General features: G+C 59.0%; 1 protein-coding gene across 1 annotated transcript in view; it reads left to right on the top strand.

Annotated features, from left to right (window-relative positions):
• The window catches only part of COL5A1 (collagen type V alpha 1 chain), a 116923-nt gene extending 105008 nt beyond the window's left edge, over positions 1-11915 (top strand). The window contains exons 63-64 of the mRNA XM_024762362.1: positions 2141-2374; positions 9307-11915. Of these exons, the coding sequence (XP_024618130.1) occupies positions 2141-2374; positions 9307-9453 (381 nt within the window). The 3' untranslated portion in view covers positions 9454-11915. The remainder of the gene's footprint in view (positions 1-2140; positions 2375-9306) is intronic.
• The last annotated feature ends 6047 nt before the right edge of the window (positions 11916-17962 follow it).

Raw genomic sequence — 17962 nt, 5'->3', positions numbered from 1 at the left:
GGGGGGGGGGGGGGGGTCAGGAGGAGCCGGGGCCGTGGTCCTTTGCAGCCGTGCTGGTGGCCTTCTCCAGACAGGACCCCGCACACCCACCCCGTTGCTCTGTGGAAGCAGGTAGAGAACACCCACTTCAGCCGCCAGCCCAGAGCCTGTCTGCTGCTTGGGTCCTGTTTCGCAGACAGTTGACCAAGGATGGAGGTGAAGGGACAGTCTAGGGGAAACATCACCTCGTCTTTGGCATTCTCCTGCGGCATCATTTCTAGCGGCCTGTGACCATCAGAGTGGACAGGGCGTAAATACAGGTCCCTCCCTGAAGAAAGAGGTGCTTTTCTGGGCCGGCTGCCCTGGGCGCCCCACGTCAAGGTGATACTGCAGAGCTGCTTCCCCCTGGGAGGGCGGGGCTCATGACGGGGCTCTGGGACTCCATCGTGGGGCGGGACTTGGCCGTGCCTGTCGTCCTCCACCTGCCCGGCACTGGGGGCTTCAGGTCCTTCTGCGTCCAGCACTGCCCACCTCTCTCTGCGCATGCGTCCTTCCTACAGTCAGTCGCCTTCCGTCCAGGAGGAACAGCCAATGGCCCAGACTGCGGTTGGTATTCACTCTCCCTCCTCAAGGTCCGGCTGGAAGTCGGTGTCTGGTGGCCGTGTGGGGAGCTGGCCAGCAGCTCTGCGCTACCCCCAGCTCCGGCGGCAAGGGCAGGATCCCAGGCCTGGCTCACTGCCTTCAGCTCTAACTATGTAGACATCTCTATACATACGTGCACAGTATCGGCTTAAATTCTCCCTCGTGTGTTCAGGACGGCTCTCTTAGGGTAGGCTGGGGGCTAGGGTCCGAGACAGAGCAGGGAGGAGAAACGCGGGTCTCAGATCCTGACGTCCGTCTGTGCATCGTCTGACGGGGAGACGTGATGGGCCAAGCCTGCTCTCCTGGGTGTGTGAGGAGAGCCTGGCCTCTCACGCTGAGGGCCTTCAGGGAGAGGAGAGACCCGCCTCGTCCCAGGGGCTAAGGACTGTCCCCGCCCCTGCTGTGTCCAGCAGCTCAGAAAGCTGCAGTTTAGAAGACGCAGGAACTGATCTGTCTCTCGGGACGCCTGGCACTGGCCCGCGCCCGGCTGAGCTCTCAGCCCCGCGTGCATCCGACCTGCGATGCTGAGAAGCCACTGGAGAACCAACACTGTCTCCCGGTGCTGCCCTGGGTTTGCTGGCAGAGAGCGGGGCTTTCAGCGAGGCTCCTGCCACCGGAGCGCCCCGGGCTGCCCGCTCAGTGTGGGCTGACCACCCCAGGCCACGGCGCGGCCCACTCTGCTTTCCACTGGATTCCATGCCGGGGCAGGGGCAAGAAGGGCCTCTCCCCTGTGCCTCCACGATGGTGCCTGGTCCCTCCAGGCTTCTGGCTCTTGGCCGTATGTCCTGTGACCCTCTCACAGGCCAGCCTTCCTGTCTGCTGGCCAAGACCCCATGCCTCAGGCCTCTTCCTCCCCGAAGCCACCTGCCCTTCCTGTCTCCAATTCTCATGGCCCCAGCCAGGTCCTTGTACGTCACAGAGGTCAGCCCGTGGTTTCCATGTATTCGCATGATCTAACGAGCACCATTTTTTCTCCGGCATCGGGGCACAGTGACAGGGATGTACATGCCAAGCTCATGCCCTCAGGGTACTCACGGTCCAGGGAGGGCTGCAGACCGGGCCCCAGGTGCCTCTGACACAGGCGTCCAGTGCTGGTGTGGAGGGCCTGACAGCCAGTAGGAAGGGTGGACACTGAACCGGGCCAAGGTGGGTGAGGGCACCTAACCCTGGCAGGCTTCCTGGAGGCAGAGACACATGAGCTGAACCCTGGAGGCTGAGTAGGGACCAAGCAGGTAAAGTAGAGTGGGCGGGTTATCTAGGTCCCTGAAAGGAATGAGGCATGGTTCACAGTGTTCCAGGGAACCCCCCAGAGAGCCCAGTGCATGCTGGCCTGGGGCCTGGGGCCCGGGGCCCGGGGCCCGGGCTTGCAGCAGGTTTCCAGGTGGGGCTCTTGGCGTGGCCCACGCTCCAGAGGAGACAGCGAGTGGCTGAAGCTCTGGAAGCTCCGGCCGTGTGGACGAGGGGCTCTGCACAGCCTGTGTCCCCTCCCTTCTGAGCGCCCCTTCTTGTGCCCCTGCAGCTCTCCTATGTGGACACTGAAGGCAACCCCGTGGGCGTGGTCCAGATGACCTTCCTGCGGCTGCTCAGCGCCTCCGCCCACCAAAACATCACCTATAACTGCTACCAGTCGGTCGCCTGGCAGGACGCCGCCACGGGCAGCTACGACAAGGCCATGCGCTTCCTGGGCTCCAACGATGAGGAGATGTCCTACGATAACAGCCCCTACATTCGCGCCCTGGTGGATGGCTGCGCTGTGAGTGTCGCCCTCAGCCCTGCCTGGGGGTGGGGATGGGGGACGGCATCCATCAGTGCCTCATGCAGTTCATTCGGTCACCACGAACTTCCTGGGCACCTACCGTGTGCCGGGCCCTGTGCGCAGCGAGGGCCCAGGCACAGCGCCGCTGACCGTGGCTGGCAGACGTGGAAACCCTAGGCCAGAGGTGGGGACCTTCCCGCGGAGCTGGGGTCGGGAAGGCCACGCTGAGACCTGATGGCAAAGGCCGACCGGGGTCCCTGATCCCGTGCCTGCTGTGACATGGAGCGTTCTTGGTCCAATTCGGAAGTTGAGACGCCTCCAGTTTTTGGGGAATGTCCGGAGCTGAGTCTGAGTTTGCTCCTGGGAGTGTGGCCGTGCTGGGAGGTGTCCTGCAGACTCAGAGGGCGGTGACAGTGTCAGCCCTTGTGACACCCCCAGCCCTCGCTGGGTCACCTCCCTGGACCCTGTGCCACCCTCTGGGAAGGACGTTCTGCTCAGGCCCGAGAAGCCAGTCGGGCCTGGGGTTGCTTCACTCTTTGGCCCCCGGCCCCTGCGCTTGCCAGGGTCAGCCCCTCGACTGTGCCTCCCAGGGCTGCGTCTGCCCTGGGCAGCCCGGGTCTGAGCTGCGTCCTCCTGTCCTGGGCCGTGCACGGGGCCCAGTCCTGGTGAAACCCTCGGACATGTCCGTCCTGTGGCCTTTCCAGGGCTAGAGGTGGGGGTGTCAGCAGGAAGCACCGCCTCTGCAGGTCTTAGTGTCACATCTGACATCAGACCCCCGGCCTCTCACCACCTGCTCCCCAGAGACCCTGCCCGAGGCCCCCCACCCAGCCTGGCTCCCTTGGGGGACAGGGCTAGTGGGGGATCCACCCCACTTAGTGTCCAGGGCCAGTTTCGCGGTGCCGGCGCCTGTGGACACCCTCCTCTGGAAGGCACTGAGCCTCTGGTCTCGAGGTCGGGAAAGCTCTTCGCTAATTCCCAGGCCCCAGTTCCGGTCAGGGCCCTTCCCGTGGATTTCCACATTGAGGGAACCATGTGCAGTCCCTTCTGGTTCTTCCTGGTTCCAGAAGGTTTCACCACTTGGCTCCAACACCCTTGCTGTACAGAGTGGCCAGGACATGTATCAGAGCTGGTCACAGGTGTCCCGGGCACTGAGCTGTCTCTGTGTGCTCGTGAGCAGCCAGCGCTCCTGCCTGTGCGTCCATCTTCCTCGCTGGGCATTCCTGTCCTGCGCTTTCGGGGCGTGTGTGTGGGATCTGAGGGTTCTCCCTAAGGCCTGCTGAGGTGGTCTGGCTACTTGGCCAAGCCAGAGTGTCTGGATGGCCCTGCAAGGCAGGAAAGTGGGAGGGCAGCGCTGACCCACTGGGTTGCTAGTAGCCGCTGAGGGCAGGACTCAGGTGGATCCAAGTTCACGTCCTGCCTGCTCCCCGGCTGCCCCGCTGCGACTGGGATGGACCCTTCAGCTGTGGGAAGCTCCAGTCCTTCTCCTTACAAAAGGATCCAGTTATAACCCCCCAGGGATTCCTTGGGGCTAGAGGTGAGTGCAGGGCAGGCATGCGGCCAGGGTGCCCGGAAGGGCGGCCTCCCCGGGATGCTGGGCCTCCCCTCCACGCTGCCCTGGCCCCTGGGACTGGTGACGGTCAGTCCTTCAGACCTGCCCATGGAATGCGCAGAACTGGTCCCTATTTAAGGTCAGATAGGGATGCAGTTCCCTGTGGAAAGGGATCCAGAAGCATCCGGAAGCCTCAGCCATCCAGCATTTGTTCACGTTCCCGACGCAAACCCCAAGCTGCTCCCAGAAGGTCGTGAGGCACTAGATAAAATCATCCCTCATGTCTGTGTTCTACAAACGGAAGTAATGATAGCACCACGTCACAGGGCCGTTCCGGGGGCACGTGCCTAAAACGATCTCAGAGCCGTGCTCAGCTGCCACGAGCCCCAGAAGAATCCCTGTTCCTGTGATTGTTTTAGGCAACGCGGGCTCACAGGCACAAGGCAGTCAAGGTGGAGACGTGAGGAGAAACAGGGACTCTCGTAGAGCAGAGGCAGAGCCTGCGACGGGGCTTGGAGCTCCTTGGCTTCCACGGCAGAAAGGGAGACACTCTGGGTGACCCCATACGTGTCGTCTGGTAAAGGGTGCAGACTGGTTTTCTGGAAGAGAGACCATTCCCTGGAAGGGATGCTGGGAAAATGTGTCTTGTGAAGAACCGACTGGGGTGAAAAGGCAGATGCCCCTGGCCCCCTAATGCAGTTCAGAAGCCTCCTGCACTCTTGAGAGCTTCCTGGGAAGATTCAAGTGCCCCCATGCCTCTTCCTCTTGAAGCTCCCTGCCCAGAAGTTTCCAGTACTGCTGTCGAACTCAGAACTTGACCTCCCGGCTCTGCAGGCTCCCAGTACAGGGCAGGCTCGGACCTTCCTTAATCCTACAATCCAAAGTCCTCCCTCTGGCCCAACGTCTCCTGATGACGTGGGTGTGCTGTCAGCATCTGGGGCAGCTGCCCATTGCTTGGGCCTTTCAGGACATCACCAGCATCCATGCACCCAGGGCACGAGGAGCACTCCCCACTCCTGGGTGAGAACCGCTCATCAGGGTCTTTGCTTTATTTTGTGAGTGACCTGCCAAGACCCTCAGGGTATGGCAGAGCTGAGTCTCCTAATTCCCACTCCAGCATCCTTCCCACCGCAGTCCCTTCCTGGCATAGCTGCACCTTGAATGCCTCCATCAACGGGGAGCTCACTACCTCCTGAGTCAGCCCAGGCCACGGTTCTGAAGTCTCAGTGTTAGGAAGCTCTTCTGAGAAATGAGCCGGCACCCATTTGCCCATTATTTCCACCTGTCATTCCTGTTCTGCTCCCTTAAGGCATGCAGAGAAAAGCTGGTTCTAGACCAGAGTTTCTCAGCCTTTGGGGCCAGATCATTCTTTGCTGTGTGTGGGTGTGGCAGGGGAGTAGAAGGGTCCTGTGCACTGTAGGATGTTGAGTAGAATTCCTGGACTTGACCAGCTGGATCCTCTACCCGCTCAGCTGTGACAACCAGAAGTTCCTCCAGACATGGCCACATGCGCCCCAGGGAACAAAATTGCCATTCTGAAGGAAGGACAGTCAAAGATTTGGGGATCGCTCAGAAGGCTGGAAGGACCAGTCTCCTTCGCCTCCACCCAAAGAAGTCAGCCCTGCTGCCCAGGAGCTCCGCAGCTGAGATCCACGGGACTCCCGACCGTGAACTTCTCCTTGAGAAAATCAGCAACACCGATCCAATTTTCTGCCCCGACGCCAGGAATCCTGGCAGTCATTTCTGAGCTCTGTAGTGGTCCTCTGGGCATCGCCAATGCAGAGGCAAGACTTAGCATCATGGGAATATCTAGATTTGGCCCTTGACATTTTTACTTCTGGAAAAGATGCTGCCTTTGAGGAGGTGGAGAGGTCATGACCTAAACAGAATAATCCTGATGATGGAGGACATGGGCCCATGTTCCTTCAGGCAGGGGAGGGCATTCCAGGGAGGGTTGGGCCCAGCAGAGCATGGAGGTGGGGCATAGTGGTGCTTCTGAAGGACGGCCTGGAACGGTCAGCGCTCTGTTCACCCCACCCAACTCCGCTGCCCACCAGAAGTTCAGCCACAGTTTGAAAAGTCACATCCCTCCCAGGTAATCCTGCAGGAGGCCTGAAGGAATGCGTGCTAGCTGCCTCCCCCGGGGCGGGGGGGCCTGCTTGATTCACATGGTGATAAGGGCCAGGGCTTCCCTGGTGGCGCAGTCATTAAGAATCCGCCTGTCAATACAGAGGACACGGGTTTGAGCCCTGGTCCGGGAAGATCCCACATGCCGCGGAGCAACTAAGCCTGTGTGCCACAACTACTGAGCCTGTGCTCTAGAGCCCGCATGCCACAACTACTGAGCCCGCGTGCCACAACTACTGAAGCCCACGCGCCTACAGCCCGTGCTCCGCAACAAGAGAAGCCACCGCAATGAGAAGCCCGTGCACCGCAATGAAGAGTAGCCCCCGCTCGCTGCAACTAGAGAAAGCCCGCGCGCAGCGACGAAGACCAAACGCAGCCAAAAATAAATAAATAAATCTATTTAAAAAAATAAGGGCCAAAGACACTGGGATTCGGACGCTGGCACGGTGCGGCCCTGTAGCCTGATGGGTGGGCCACTGAGCAGGGCCAGCCCTGTGGAGGAGCACAGATGACCGGGCAGGAGGCCCAAGGAGCCACGCCACATAAATCCCCTTGTTTGTGCAGCTCTGCGCACCCCTGGGGGCCATTGCCAGCCCGTAGTGGTTATTTATGCCTCAGGAACAACGGGGTAATGGGGCAGTGTGCACACGGCGGCTGACAGCTTACAGATGCCCCCTCTAAGCGCTCTGATCATCGGAGCTCTGGGGCCCCATCAGTCCGAGAGAAATCACCCTGCCGACGGCACGTGCCGCCGTCCCTCGTGGGCAGAAGAGACGGGCGCTGGCCCTGCCAAGGGCTGCTTGCCCCACTCCCTGTGGGGAAGGAGAGGGCTGGGCTGCCCAGCTCACTGGTGCACGAGGCTCAGGCCGCCTGTGGCCGAGGCCGCACAGCTCCCCGTGACAGCAGCGGCCCAGGGGAGGCCAGCCCAGACGTCTCACTTGAGTCCCTGCTGGGTGGTTGTCGGACCAGTGAGCGGGGAGAGCTGGGGCAGGCAGGGTGGACTCTGGCCCCTCCTCGCTGGACTGGCCGAGGGAGGGCGAGGGCTCAGCTTCCTCCCAGGGCTCCATCCTGCAGGGGCGTGGCTGGGCATCCTCTCTGGGGACCCTGTGTCGGAAGCTCGTAGCATCTGTGCCCTTGAGCTCCTGGCCACCGGAGCAGGTCCTTCAGGCAGTGTCGCTCAGGGGATGGCCGTGACCCACGTGTGTCAGAATTGCCCGCGATGCGTCTAAACCAGGCAGACGCTGCATCCACCCTAGGCCTCCTGAATCCCATCTCTGGGAGGGACCAGAGCCGGCAGTGCTAACGAGCTCCCGAGGGGGCGCACGTTGGCTCGTAAGCGCGAGTCCTGGCTTTAAAGTACTTCCAGCCTGGCCTGCTGCGGGTAGGAGTGAGCGCTCTCCTTAAGGCAGGGCTGTGGGGAGGACAAGTTCGCGGGGTCAGGGAGGCCCTTCAGGAGGCGACGTCTAGAAGCTCACAGAGCAGGTCTCTCCCAGGCTCGGTGCCTTCGTGGAGGCCTGGCCAGGAGCCCTGCCCCCATGAGGCTCCCTTCCATCCTCTCCACCTCCTGGAGCTCCAGTGGAGAAAAATAAGCCGCAGAGAGCATATTAGTTATCCATGGCTTGTAACAAATTACCTCCCAAAGGTAGCACCTAAAGCAACAAATATTTGTCATTTGACTCAGTTTCCGAGGGCCAGGACTCTGGGGGCAGCTTAGCTGGATGGCTGTGGCCCAGCATCTCTCCCGGTCTGCTTGAGCTGCCGTCACAAATCACAGCAGACCAGGGACTTATTGAGAACAAGCAGTTGTTTCTCACGGTTCTGGAGGCAGCATGTCTGAGCTGGGCGCCGGCTGAAGGGCTCTGGTGAGGGCCCTCCCCCGGGTTACAGACAGCCGCCTTCACGTGGGGTTAAGAGCTAGCTTTCCGGCTGTTTCTTAAAGGGGCACGAATCCTATTCACGAGGCTCCACTCTGACCTAATTGGGTCCCAATGGCTCCGCCTCCCAACTCGGTCACCATAAGCTAAGCCTCCCCCCCTCCCCCGGATCTGGGGGCCACACACAGTCTGTCCCTAATGGTGCCGCGGGGTTGCTGAGCTGCTGTCACATGAAGGTGCCCTTGTGAGGGGCTGTTCCTCACCAAGTGGGCTCCCCCTGGGGAGGGATCCGTGGGGGATATGGGGGCTGGGGCCGTCGTGGAAGCTGCCGCCCAGAGAGTGAAGGCCGCCTCATAGCAGCTGGACTTACTGAGCGCCTCTCCAGGGTCATGCAGGGCTCCAGGGGCTTTATGTGGTCACACCAGGTGATGGTCACGGCCTCCCCCAGAGGGATGGACCCACGCTGTCCCACGGGAGGGGAACAAGGCCCCGGGAGGCACTGCCTTCTCCCTCAGCTGGACGTGCCTCGCTGGGGAAAAGACAGGAGGGAGGGCCTCCCCGGGGCCAGATCCAGCTAAGGATGTGCCTGGTCCAGTGCAAGGTCCCAGACAGGTGGGCGGACCATGTCTACGAGGATCCGGGACCCTCGTCTTGGGGGGATTGATGGGGGACGGGGTCAGTGCATCCCTGACAAATGTCCTGATGCTCAGGGTTGGGCGTAGGTGCTGTCTGACCAGGGTGGACCTGCACCTTCACCCCCTGTATTCTGGGAGATGTGGAGGGCGGGAGAGGGGTGACACCACTCCTGGAGCAGTTCTGTCCCTTTCCTGGGGCTCACTCTGCTAATCGGAAACGTGGGGCTCACGTCCCCCAGGGCGGTGCTGAGCGTGAACTCAGACGCTCACAGGGATGGAACAGGTGGTCGGAACAAGGGAGGGCCTGATTCATCCCAGCAGATGCTCCTCCCCCAAGCTCGCCCGGTCCCTCCATGCCTCAGTTTACCCGGTACTCCTCTGAGGGCGGGTGAGGTTCCCTGTCCTCGAACTTGTGAACGCAGATCCCTCTCACTTCCGAGCGTGGTCCAGCCCGCTGACGGCCCCAGGGAGGGCCTGCGATCAGCTGTCGCGGTCTTGGGATTCTCAGACTTCTTCATCTTCGGACAAGGAGTCCCTGGTGTGGATGTGCCACCTGGTGGGGAGGGGACCCTTGCACGGCCTCCTCACGCGCGCTCCTGTGCCCCTCCCCGACGGGGGGGTGAGGCGGACGTCTTGGGGTGCGCTGCCTGCTGTGGGTGGGTTTTCGGAGCCGTGGCGGGCGTGGATGGCTGGTTCATCTCGGAGCCCCCGCTGACCCGCATCCCCCTCCCTCCCCTTCCCCAGACGAAGAAAGGGTATCAGAAGACCGTTGTGGAAATCGACACCCCCAAGGTGGAGCAAGTACCCATTGTGGACATCATGTTCAACGACTTCGGTGAAGCGTCACAGAAATTCGGATTTGAAGTGGGGCCGGCTTGCTTCCTGGGCTAGGAGCCGCGCGAGCCTGGCCCCAAGAGCAACCTCGTGACCTCAGCGCACCGCCCGTGGGTGTCCTGGACGGTGAAGGCCCCTCGTCCCTCCCCACCACGCCGGGCCCACTCCACACCCAGAGAGAGCAAAGGGAAAGAGCCGGAGTCCCGGCCCCGGAGACGAATCACATGACCTAGATGCCCCGCAGCTGCTGCTTCCTCCAGCTCCGTTCCGTCTACACCACACTCCCCAGGGAAGGGGACGGGGCCCACGCGTCTCGCCCCCGAGCCCGTGGATCTCGTTCACTGAGGGTCCACAGGGGCCCGGGTGTGGCTGCAGTATTTGGAGATCATGTTTTGTTCTTTGGAAAAAATTCAACTTGAAGATGTGTACTTCCCCCGACCTTCGAAAATTGTTCCGAGGCAAGCCTTGTAAAGGTCACCTCACCCTCCAGAGCCTCTGTTTTTAACAAGATCCATTCACAGGCCAAATGTCATCCTGCGTGTGCCTTTCCGATGGATTAAAGGTGCTTTTGTTTTTGTGAGTTTTAAGTAAATATTTGTATTGTATTGTCGTAAATGTACAGTGTCCCTGACTTTCAATCATGCCTGTAAACCCCGCTTGGGTCCCACTGGGAGAATTGAAAAAACAGGCGGGGTGTCCATTGTGGGATGCGGTCCACACCCCTGCCCGCTCAAGGACGTGTGAGAAATGAGAAGTTTGCCAAGGGCAGCAAGAATTCACCCCACCATTTAAAAAGCAGGTGCCGGTCCCCCTTTCAGACAAGCCTTTGATTAGCTCTGGGTTTTATTTTTTAACAGGGAGAAAAAGAAAAAAGGATTTTATACTTCGCCTTCTCCACATGCGCTTAGATGGAAACGCAGGCTTAAGTTAATTTTGATTGCTTCCTTTTTCCATGTTTCTTCCTGCAGAGCCTGATGGGAGGATGTCCAGGGCAGGGAAACCACATTTTCTGTAGATGATAATTAAATGAAACTTGGTGCTCATTTTTCCACTTCTCTTTCGTGGTGCTATCTGTTAAGATCTCCTTGAAGGTGACACTGGGGGTAGCTGCCATGCCTCGTTCTCCCGTCTTTCTCCATCCCGGCTATTGCCTCCACCATCCGGGTTTTTGCCAAGCACATTAAGGTAAATGCGGGTCACCTTCCCTCCCACAGCCCCGTTCTCCTCCCAGACAGCAGTGAAGCCGCCCCGGGCTGGGTACCAAACTTAGGCTATGCATCTGTGATCTGAAAACACACACACACACACACACACACACACACAACACATGGTCGCTTTCTGCATGGTCCACGGTGTAACGATGGCGGATTGTATTCTGTTGCCGAATGTTTGTGGTGCTAATCTCTGCGTTTGTTGCAAGAACTGAATAGAAGCAGCAGCGTGTGGTCTCAGCTGGGCCGCCTTTGCTGCAGCCCCAGCAGACAGACAGATGTGCAATGAACTCTGGGAGTCCCTCCGGGGTTGCCAGCGGTGCCTTTTCCCCACGAAAGCGATGTGGATTTTTCCATCTGCAAACGCGCTGGGTGCGGGGCCGGCCGGGCTTCATCTGATACCGGTCTTCCCTGAGCGAGGGTGAGGGCTGGCAGGGCCAGCGAGGAAGGGGCGATCCCTTTACTGTGAAAAGCTGCCCGTGTGCAATGCCCTTTCCTTCCACAATGGGAGAAGCAAGACAGGCCCCAGGGCCCTGTGCAGCCTCCTCGGGGGGAGCTGTGACAGGTCCCAGCTCTGGTGCTCTTCTCCGCCCACCCCGCCTCATTGGACCGTGGTTCCGGCTCAGGAAACCACTGCGGAGCAACCCAAGAATAACACACCACCCACGAGGATTTCCTGGATTCCTCTGGAAACTGAGTCTTGCTGTCGCCAAAGAAAAGCCTGGCTTCGAGATTCTTCCGAACCCAGGATGCCAGCATGTGCCAGGGACCCTCTCCTTCATCTCGTCAAAAGAAAAGCCATGTCGGAGCATCGCCGTAGGGCGCCCTGTGGGTTTGTCTAGGTCATGTGATTCCACTTTGATTTCTCATCCTGCCCGAGTTCTCCTTTGATTCTGTCGATCTTTTCCTCCATGGGACCCTTCAAAGCTGTTGTAATTTGTACTGAAGTCAAAATGTGTCCCGTTTTCCCCAGACCACTTAGCTATGGTATATTGCAATAAAATCACTTCTTATATTTGCAGAAATTCTTTTGGCGTCATTTTATTTCTTCCCCCTCATCTACATAATTGGTCCACATGTTGGCGAAAAGAAAAAGAAAACGGTTCAAAGGAAACCTGTGGTAAAGGTTCTAGGACGTCAGGCCCTTCAAAACTAGAATGTTGAGTGACACATTGTACATTTCCTAAAAATCCAGTAGACGTGTTCATACGTTTTAACTGTAATGCCCAGGAAAGGGTGTTTTAAAATATTTTAAACCTGTGTAACGGAGGAATAACTGTAACCCTTTTTCAATAAATCAAGATTAATGTTTCCACCGTAAAGAGATGTGATCGGCTGTCTTCTTGAGTGTGACCAGGGCCTTCCCCTGCATTAAACCAGTGTTTGACCCCAGTCTCAGGACAGGAGAAACTCTCAAAATCCTGGCCAAGGTCACAGAAAGTGGAAGGAAGCCACTGCCCGAGCCACGCGCCAAGGGAGCTCTTCCTCGGAGGAAGTGGCAGTGGGCGTCCGGAGACAGAGCTGTGCCTTGGGGTGCCCTTGGGTTGCGGTCAGGCACCAGCCCTCCAGGCTTCCTGGGGGAGTTTCCACAATCCTGGGGCATCCCGACCCCGACAGTGCGCAGGCCTCACTCTCGCCCTGCGGAGGTGGCAGGTCCCCTGGCTCGTCCTGGCCGATGACCCTGAGCGGAAGTAGCAAGTGGTCTGACATACTGGTTCCCTCTTGCGTGTCACCAGCCACGTTCCCAGAGTGGCTGCTTCCCCAGTGAGTGGGTTCCCGGAGGGAGTCCCTGGCCAACCCTCCGTGAGCTTACAGCATGAGCGAGAAACACGTTGCTTTCAGCCAACACTGATGTCAGGGCTTGTTGTTACTGCAGCAAAACCTAGACCCAGTGGCTCTCAGAGTGTGGTCCACGGACCATCGGCACGGGCATCAGCACCTCGTTGGGAATGCAGATTCCTGGGCCCTGCGGCAGACCTGCTGACTCAGACACGTTGGGGGCGGCCCCGTCATCCGTGTTTTGACAAGACCCGCAGGTGATTCTAGGGTTTGCTCGGGTTTGAGATCCACCGGCCTGGACAAAACGGAGCCAATGGGAAAGTGAGGCCAGAAGTGGGCCATTGCTTTTACAAGCACCAATGCGAATTGGCGGGTCCCCCTGCCGGACGGTGGAGGCGGAGCTATTGTCAGAAGATGGAAGGCTCCCTGTCTCCAGGGGCAGAACGTGAGGTCGGATGGCTCCTTGCTACCTGGGCGAGCTCGCAGGCCGATCACGAGCAGTAGCGCGTGACCTGGGGAGAGGTCGGAACGAGGACGGTGACGCAGGCCGCTTGCTCTCGACTGCGCTTGGCACGAAAGGAAACAGAGTCCGCAGATTCGAGGGTTTTCAGGGCTGGAAGCGGCCACCGTTTCTCAGCATCGACGGTTAAAGACGAAATTGAGAAACAGTCCGTGGGACAAACGCCGATGAGAGCTCGTTCGTCACAGGTCTGAGCAGCACACTTGTTCGAAACCTCGGCCTGGATTGCAGTGACACCTCATAAGTGACTCAGGAAACAGTGTGGCGCTCCCAGTGAGATCCAACGGGCCGGAAGCTGATGACCTGGTTGAGAGGCGTCCTGCAGGGAGAGCCGCCAGCCTGGCCTGAGGAGTCCACGACCGAGACTTAGAATGACCCGCAGGCCTCCGGGGCTTGCACTGGCCCACAGGTGCCCCGCGGGGCTGGGTGACGGGGCCTGGGAAGACCAGGGGCGGCCTCCCCTCACTGGAGGCAGGTGCTCAAAGGTGAGCCGGCTGAGCCTCGGAGAGGTGGGGGAGGAGGCTTAGCGTTTAAGATCGTAGTGTCCTGAGCGAGACCCATCTGGGGCAAGGCCCTGCAGAGCCCCCATTTCTCTGCACCTCCTTCCTCATCCTGGAGACTTTGCAGCTGAAGGCACCTGCCCGTAGGCTGGGCCAGAGGAGGAGGTGCTGGGATGGCTGGAACCTAGAAACCAGCAAGCAATCCCACCTTGTGCATCCCCGGGGATGGGAGCAGTGAAGCTAGACCCACTTGGGTACCGCTCTCCCAGCCCCAGGGCCCGCCCCCCACCCCTGCACCGTCCATCACGCCCCAGCAACTGGTCTGCAGGAGCTCATCAAGCCCCTGCAGCCACCCACACCTGGGCTGGGTCTTCTGGAGAAGTGAGTGGAGACCTCACATCGGGACTTTGCTCCCCGTCTTGGGAGAGGTGAGATCCGTGGAAATGAGGGTGCCAACCCGGGTCTTGGCTGCAGAGCGGCTATCTGCAGCTCACAGCATCTGTCTCAGGCGCCCTGGAGAGACAGTGCCTAGAACCCCCGCAGGAGCTAGGTAACGGCTGGCCATTGGTCTTTAGCATTCCCACGGGGCTGCGTTAGTTCTTGCTGGATGAGGGGAAACACCTGTCCCCACAAAGGAGCAAGCAAGCCATTGTTCACCGTTGGAGCTGGAATTAATCCAAGCTTCCCACGTTGGAAAAGATGCCCTCAGTGCCCCTTATCTTAGCACTGCTGCCCCGTGTCCTAGGGTGCCCTGGGAGTGGCAGGAAGGGAGGGAGGGAGGGAGGAAAGTGTGTGTACACCCACTTGGCATGGGGGCGGGGGCTTTGCTAAGAGGTTTCTGCTGCTGCAGAGCTGGGGCTCCTGGGCTCCAGATCTTGGGGCACAAGTCCTTTCGTATCTGCCAAGGCTCTTGGCCTCCAAGAGCTGAGCCTGCCTCGGGCAGCGCCTCCGTTTGGATGGTAGACGGGTGTGGAGATATCTGTCCGTCTCAGCCAACCTGCCTGGCTGGGGCCTAGGAGGGCTGGGATCCTACTGATTTCTGGGTCCTGGATAGGCTGGCGGCTGATCGGTGGCCGAGTCTGGGAGAGCCGGCTCCTTACCCCTTGCCTAGAGTGCCCTACATCTTCTTAGAGGAAAGGAGGGAGGGAGGAGGGGCAGCCTCAGCTCTCGGTGCTTTCCCTCGAGGAAGGACTCCTGCAGAAAGCGTGCTCCCCACCTGCCTTCCTTGCCCCGACCTACCCCTCCCACCCCCAAAAGTTCTGCTACCAGACATTCATTCATTCAATGCCGCTTTATTGAGTGCCTGCTCTGTGCCAGGTACTGGTACCCAAAAGAGGGGTGACAGGGACCTCAAGTGGATACAGTGTAGACATACTGACTTGGAAACACAGCAACCTGGAAGCACAGAACAAGGGGAGACAGAGCCTGGTGATGATGTGTCAGGACTCAGGGTGCGAGGCCTACCCAGCGCCTGGGGAGGATGCAGGAGGGAGGCATGCCCACGTGGAAGTGGTGCACATCCGCCTGGATTTCCTCTGAGAAGTGGTCCAGGGAGAAGGGAAGGCAGGACTCAGCTTGTGCCTCAGCCAGGAAGATAATCACTTTCCAGTAATCCCCCAGGAGTCAAGACGTCAACAAAAGCTACATGCACAAAACATCCTGCTCTCTTTTTTTATTTTTATTTTTCCAAATTGACAAATGGAGATCGCGTAGATTTGGGAGAAGTCCAATTCCCAGGCCTCTGTGGGGAGCTGACGTGTTTGATGGTGCAAGAATTTTGCTTCACTTGGGACTTTCTCCAATTCATTTTAAAACTAGAAACCTCAATGGTTAGGACGATCTAAAAGACTCTAATCGTGGGAGACGGACTAGGGACGCCACTTTCAGCATTTGTATCGTTCATTGCCACATAACAAATTACCCCCAAACGGAGCTGAAAATAAAACACAGGCATCATCTGACATTTCTGTGGGTCAGGGACCTGGGCATAGCTGTCTGGTCCTCACGTCAGGGTTTCTCACAAATCTACAAGGAATGTACCGTATGACCAAGGTCTCATCTGGAGACCCGACCGGGGAAAGATCCCATGAGATGTGTGTGCACGTCCTGGGCGTGCTCCTCATCGACTTTGAGGCCTCAGGCATGTTTCAAACCGTGATGCGTGGGGACAGGTCAGAAGTGAGGTGTCCAGCTGCCTGGTTCCCTCACCTGTAAAATGCTGCGCCAGGCTGTGGAGTCAAATGTGATCACGCACGAGAAGCGCTTTGTCCTGGGGCCTCAGCATCCGTGCCGTGTGATAGCTCTGCATCCCCGGCACCCACCCCACCTCTGCGCTCACTGTGCGTAAGCCCAGTGATCTCAGGATACGGGGCATCACGCCTCTGACCTTTATCACTGACCAATCTCTAAGTGCCCAGCGCCTGTGGGGCCCGCAGCCCTGGGCTGGCAAGTGAGCAGAGAGAGGGAAGAGAAGGACATCCTGCTTCCCATGAGCTTAAGTGCATCTGAAGACACCAGACTCCCGGCCGCCACTCCAGAGAAACATCCAGCGGTGATCAGATCCACAGGCTGAGGGGTGGGTCTGCTGAGAGCGGGGCTGGCGTGAGCAGGAGGTGTGACCGAGCCTCGGACAGTGGGTAGAATTTGGAGATGTGCAGAAGATTCCTTTGGGATTCCTTGTGTGTACCTCTGGGATGTCTGTCTGTCTGTCCGCCAAAAGACTGTTGGAATGCTCGTCGATAGAGAGGGCCCTTTGCACTTGAAGGCTGGATGCTGGAGCTGGTCCTCTGCAACTGACATTCTGGAAGATGAGGGGGAAAAGTGAGGAGAGGCAGGGTCCATGGCTTGGCAGAAGGAACCCCATTTCCACCACTGGAGCCAAAGCAGCCTGTGTGGGGGGCTTGGGGCGCATACCACCTGTCCACCTTGATCCAGCCGCCACCTTGGCCCACAGCAAAGGCCACGGGGCTGTGACTGCGGAGGAGATGCAGGCCCTGACCTCAGGTGCCCCCACGCAGGCGGAGGTCCACGTGCACATGGAAACGGGGCTCTCAGGTGCTCACTGCTCGTCTCCCGAGCTGCGCTGCCTGAAAGGCACCAGCAAGCTGAGGAAAGAGGGCCAGGCCTGGAGAAGGGTGGGGTCCCCACGAACACCCATCCTCAGGACACTTCACGGTGAAGAGGATTTGGGCCAGGTCGGGACGATGAGTTGGATCTGGTCCCGTGATCCTGACTGTCCCAGCTCAGCTCAGGGGAAGCCCCCGCCTGGGCTGGGACCCTCCCTCTGAGGGGCTTCCTGGGCCTGGAGGAGTATACACGGGGCCAGCTGGGGCGGCTGGCAAACAGCCCAGCTCACCCCCACCACATCCACTCCACCCCTGGAGCCCTGGGGCTCAGGCTTCTCTGAATCCTGCTGCTTCATCTCTGCATGGGCAACACGCGAATCCCACCACGAGCTCCCCCAGGCGGGTCTCCCCCGACCCAGCCTGGGGCTCTGGGTCAGGTCCTGCAGTCTCACCCACCGGCCCTCACGATGGGCTTGGAATTGCTCGGTGTGGAGCCTGCCACGTCACAAAGGCTGTAGGGTGAGTGAGCTGTGATCGCCCCGGGCTGCACGCTCTTTAGAGGCAGAGGCTGGTAGTATCGTCAGCGAGAGTTCAGCTTGGCCCAGGCTTTGCTTCTGGTGACGGTTGGCTGGGAGTGGAGTGGACTGTCCATCAGGGCTCCATAGCCAGGCTCCTGGTGGCATAGACGGTGTCAATCCAGGGCTCCGTGCCTGGGGCTTCTGGGACCAGGCAATACGAGGGCTTCAGAATGAAGGGAGAGAGGTTTGTCATGGGAGGGAGGTGGTGCTTCCTCGTCATGTGCACAGAAAGCCTGTGTACTCAGAGCTCAGGGCCTGGAAGGCGCTGGAAAGTGCTGGCAGAAGCCTGCATCCAGGTCACCTGGAAGGTTTGTTAAAACATAGGTTCCTGGGCCCTCCCTCCCCTGGTGAGTCAGCAGCTCTGGACGGTGCTTAGAACTTGTAGTTCCCGCAATTTCCCAGGCATCCTGCTGCTGCTTGGAAACACACAAGCATTAGTGTCATCTGTAGCTCTTCCGGTCTTGACCCCAACCCAGTCTGGCCACAGAAAAGGCAGGTGCCTCCTGCGTACTGCATTTTACAAAGGCTCGAGCATATACCCAGATCCCCTCCAGCCCTGGCTCCCCTGATTCTAAAATTCCACTGTAGGGCTTCCCTGGTGGCGCAGTGGTTGAGAGTCCACCTGCCGATGCAGGGGACGCGGGTTCGTGCCCCGGTCCGGGAAGATCCCACGTGCCGCGGAGCGGCTGGGCCCGTGAGCCATGGCCGCTGAGCCTGCGCGTCCGGAGCCTGTGCTCCGCAACGGGAGAGGCCGTGGCGGTGAGAGGCCCGCGTACCGCAAAAAAAAATACCAAAAAAAAAAAAAAAAAAAAAAAAACCACTGGAAAGAAATTTGTTCGTTTTGTATAAAGCGCATCTCTTTAAAATGCAAGTCTTTCAAAGACTCGAGCGGTGTTTCTTCTTATCAGTGATC

This window comes from Neophocaena asiaeorientalis, unplaced genomic scaffold (assembly GCF_003031525.2).
Source record: "Neophocaena asiaeorientalis asiaeorientalis breed wild unplaced genomic scaffold, Neophocaena_asiaeorientalis_V1.1 scaffold78, whole genome shotgun sequence".
NCBI classification, from domain to species: domain Eukaryota; kingdom Metazoa; phylum Chordata; class Mammalia; order Artiodactyla; family Phocoenidae; genus Neophocaena; species Neophocaena asiaeorientalis.
The sequence above is the reverse complement of the archived record's forward strand: the minus strand, read 5'-3'. Positions and strand labels throughout refer to the sequence as shown.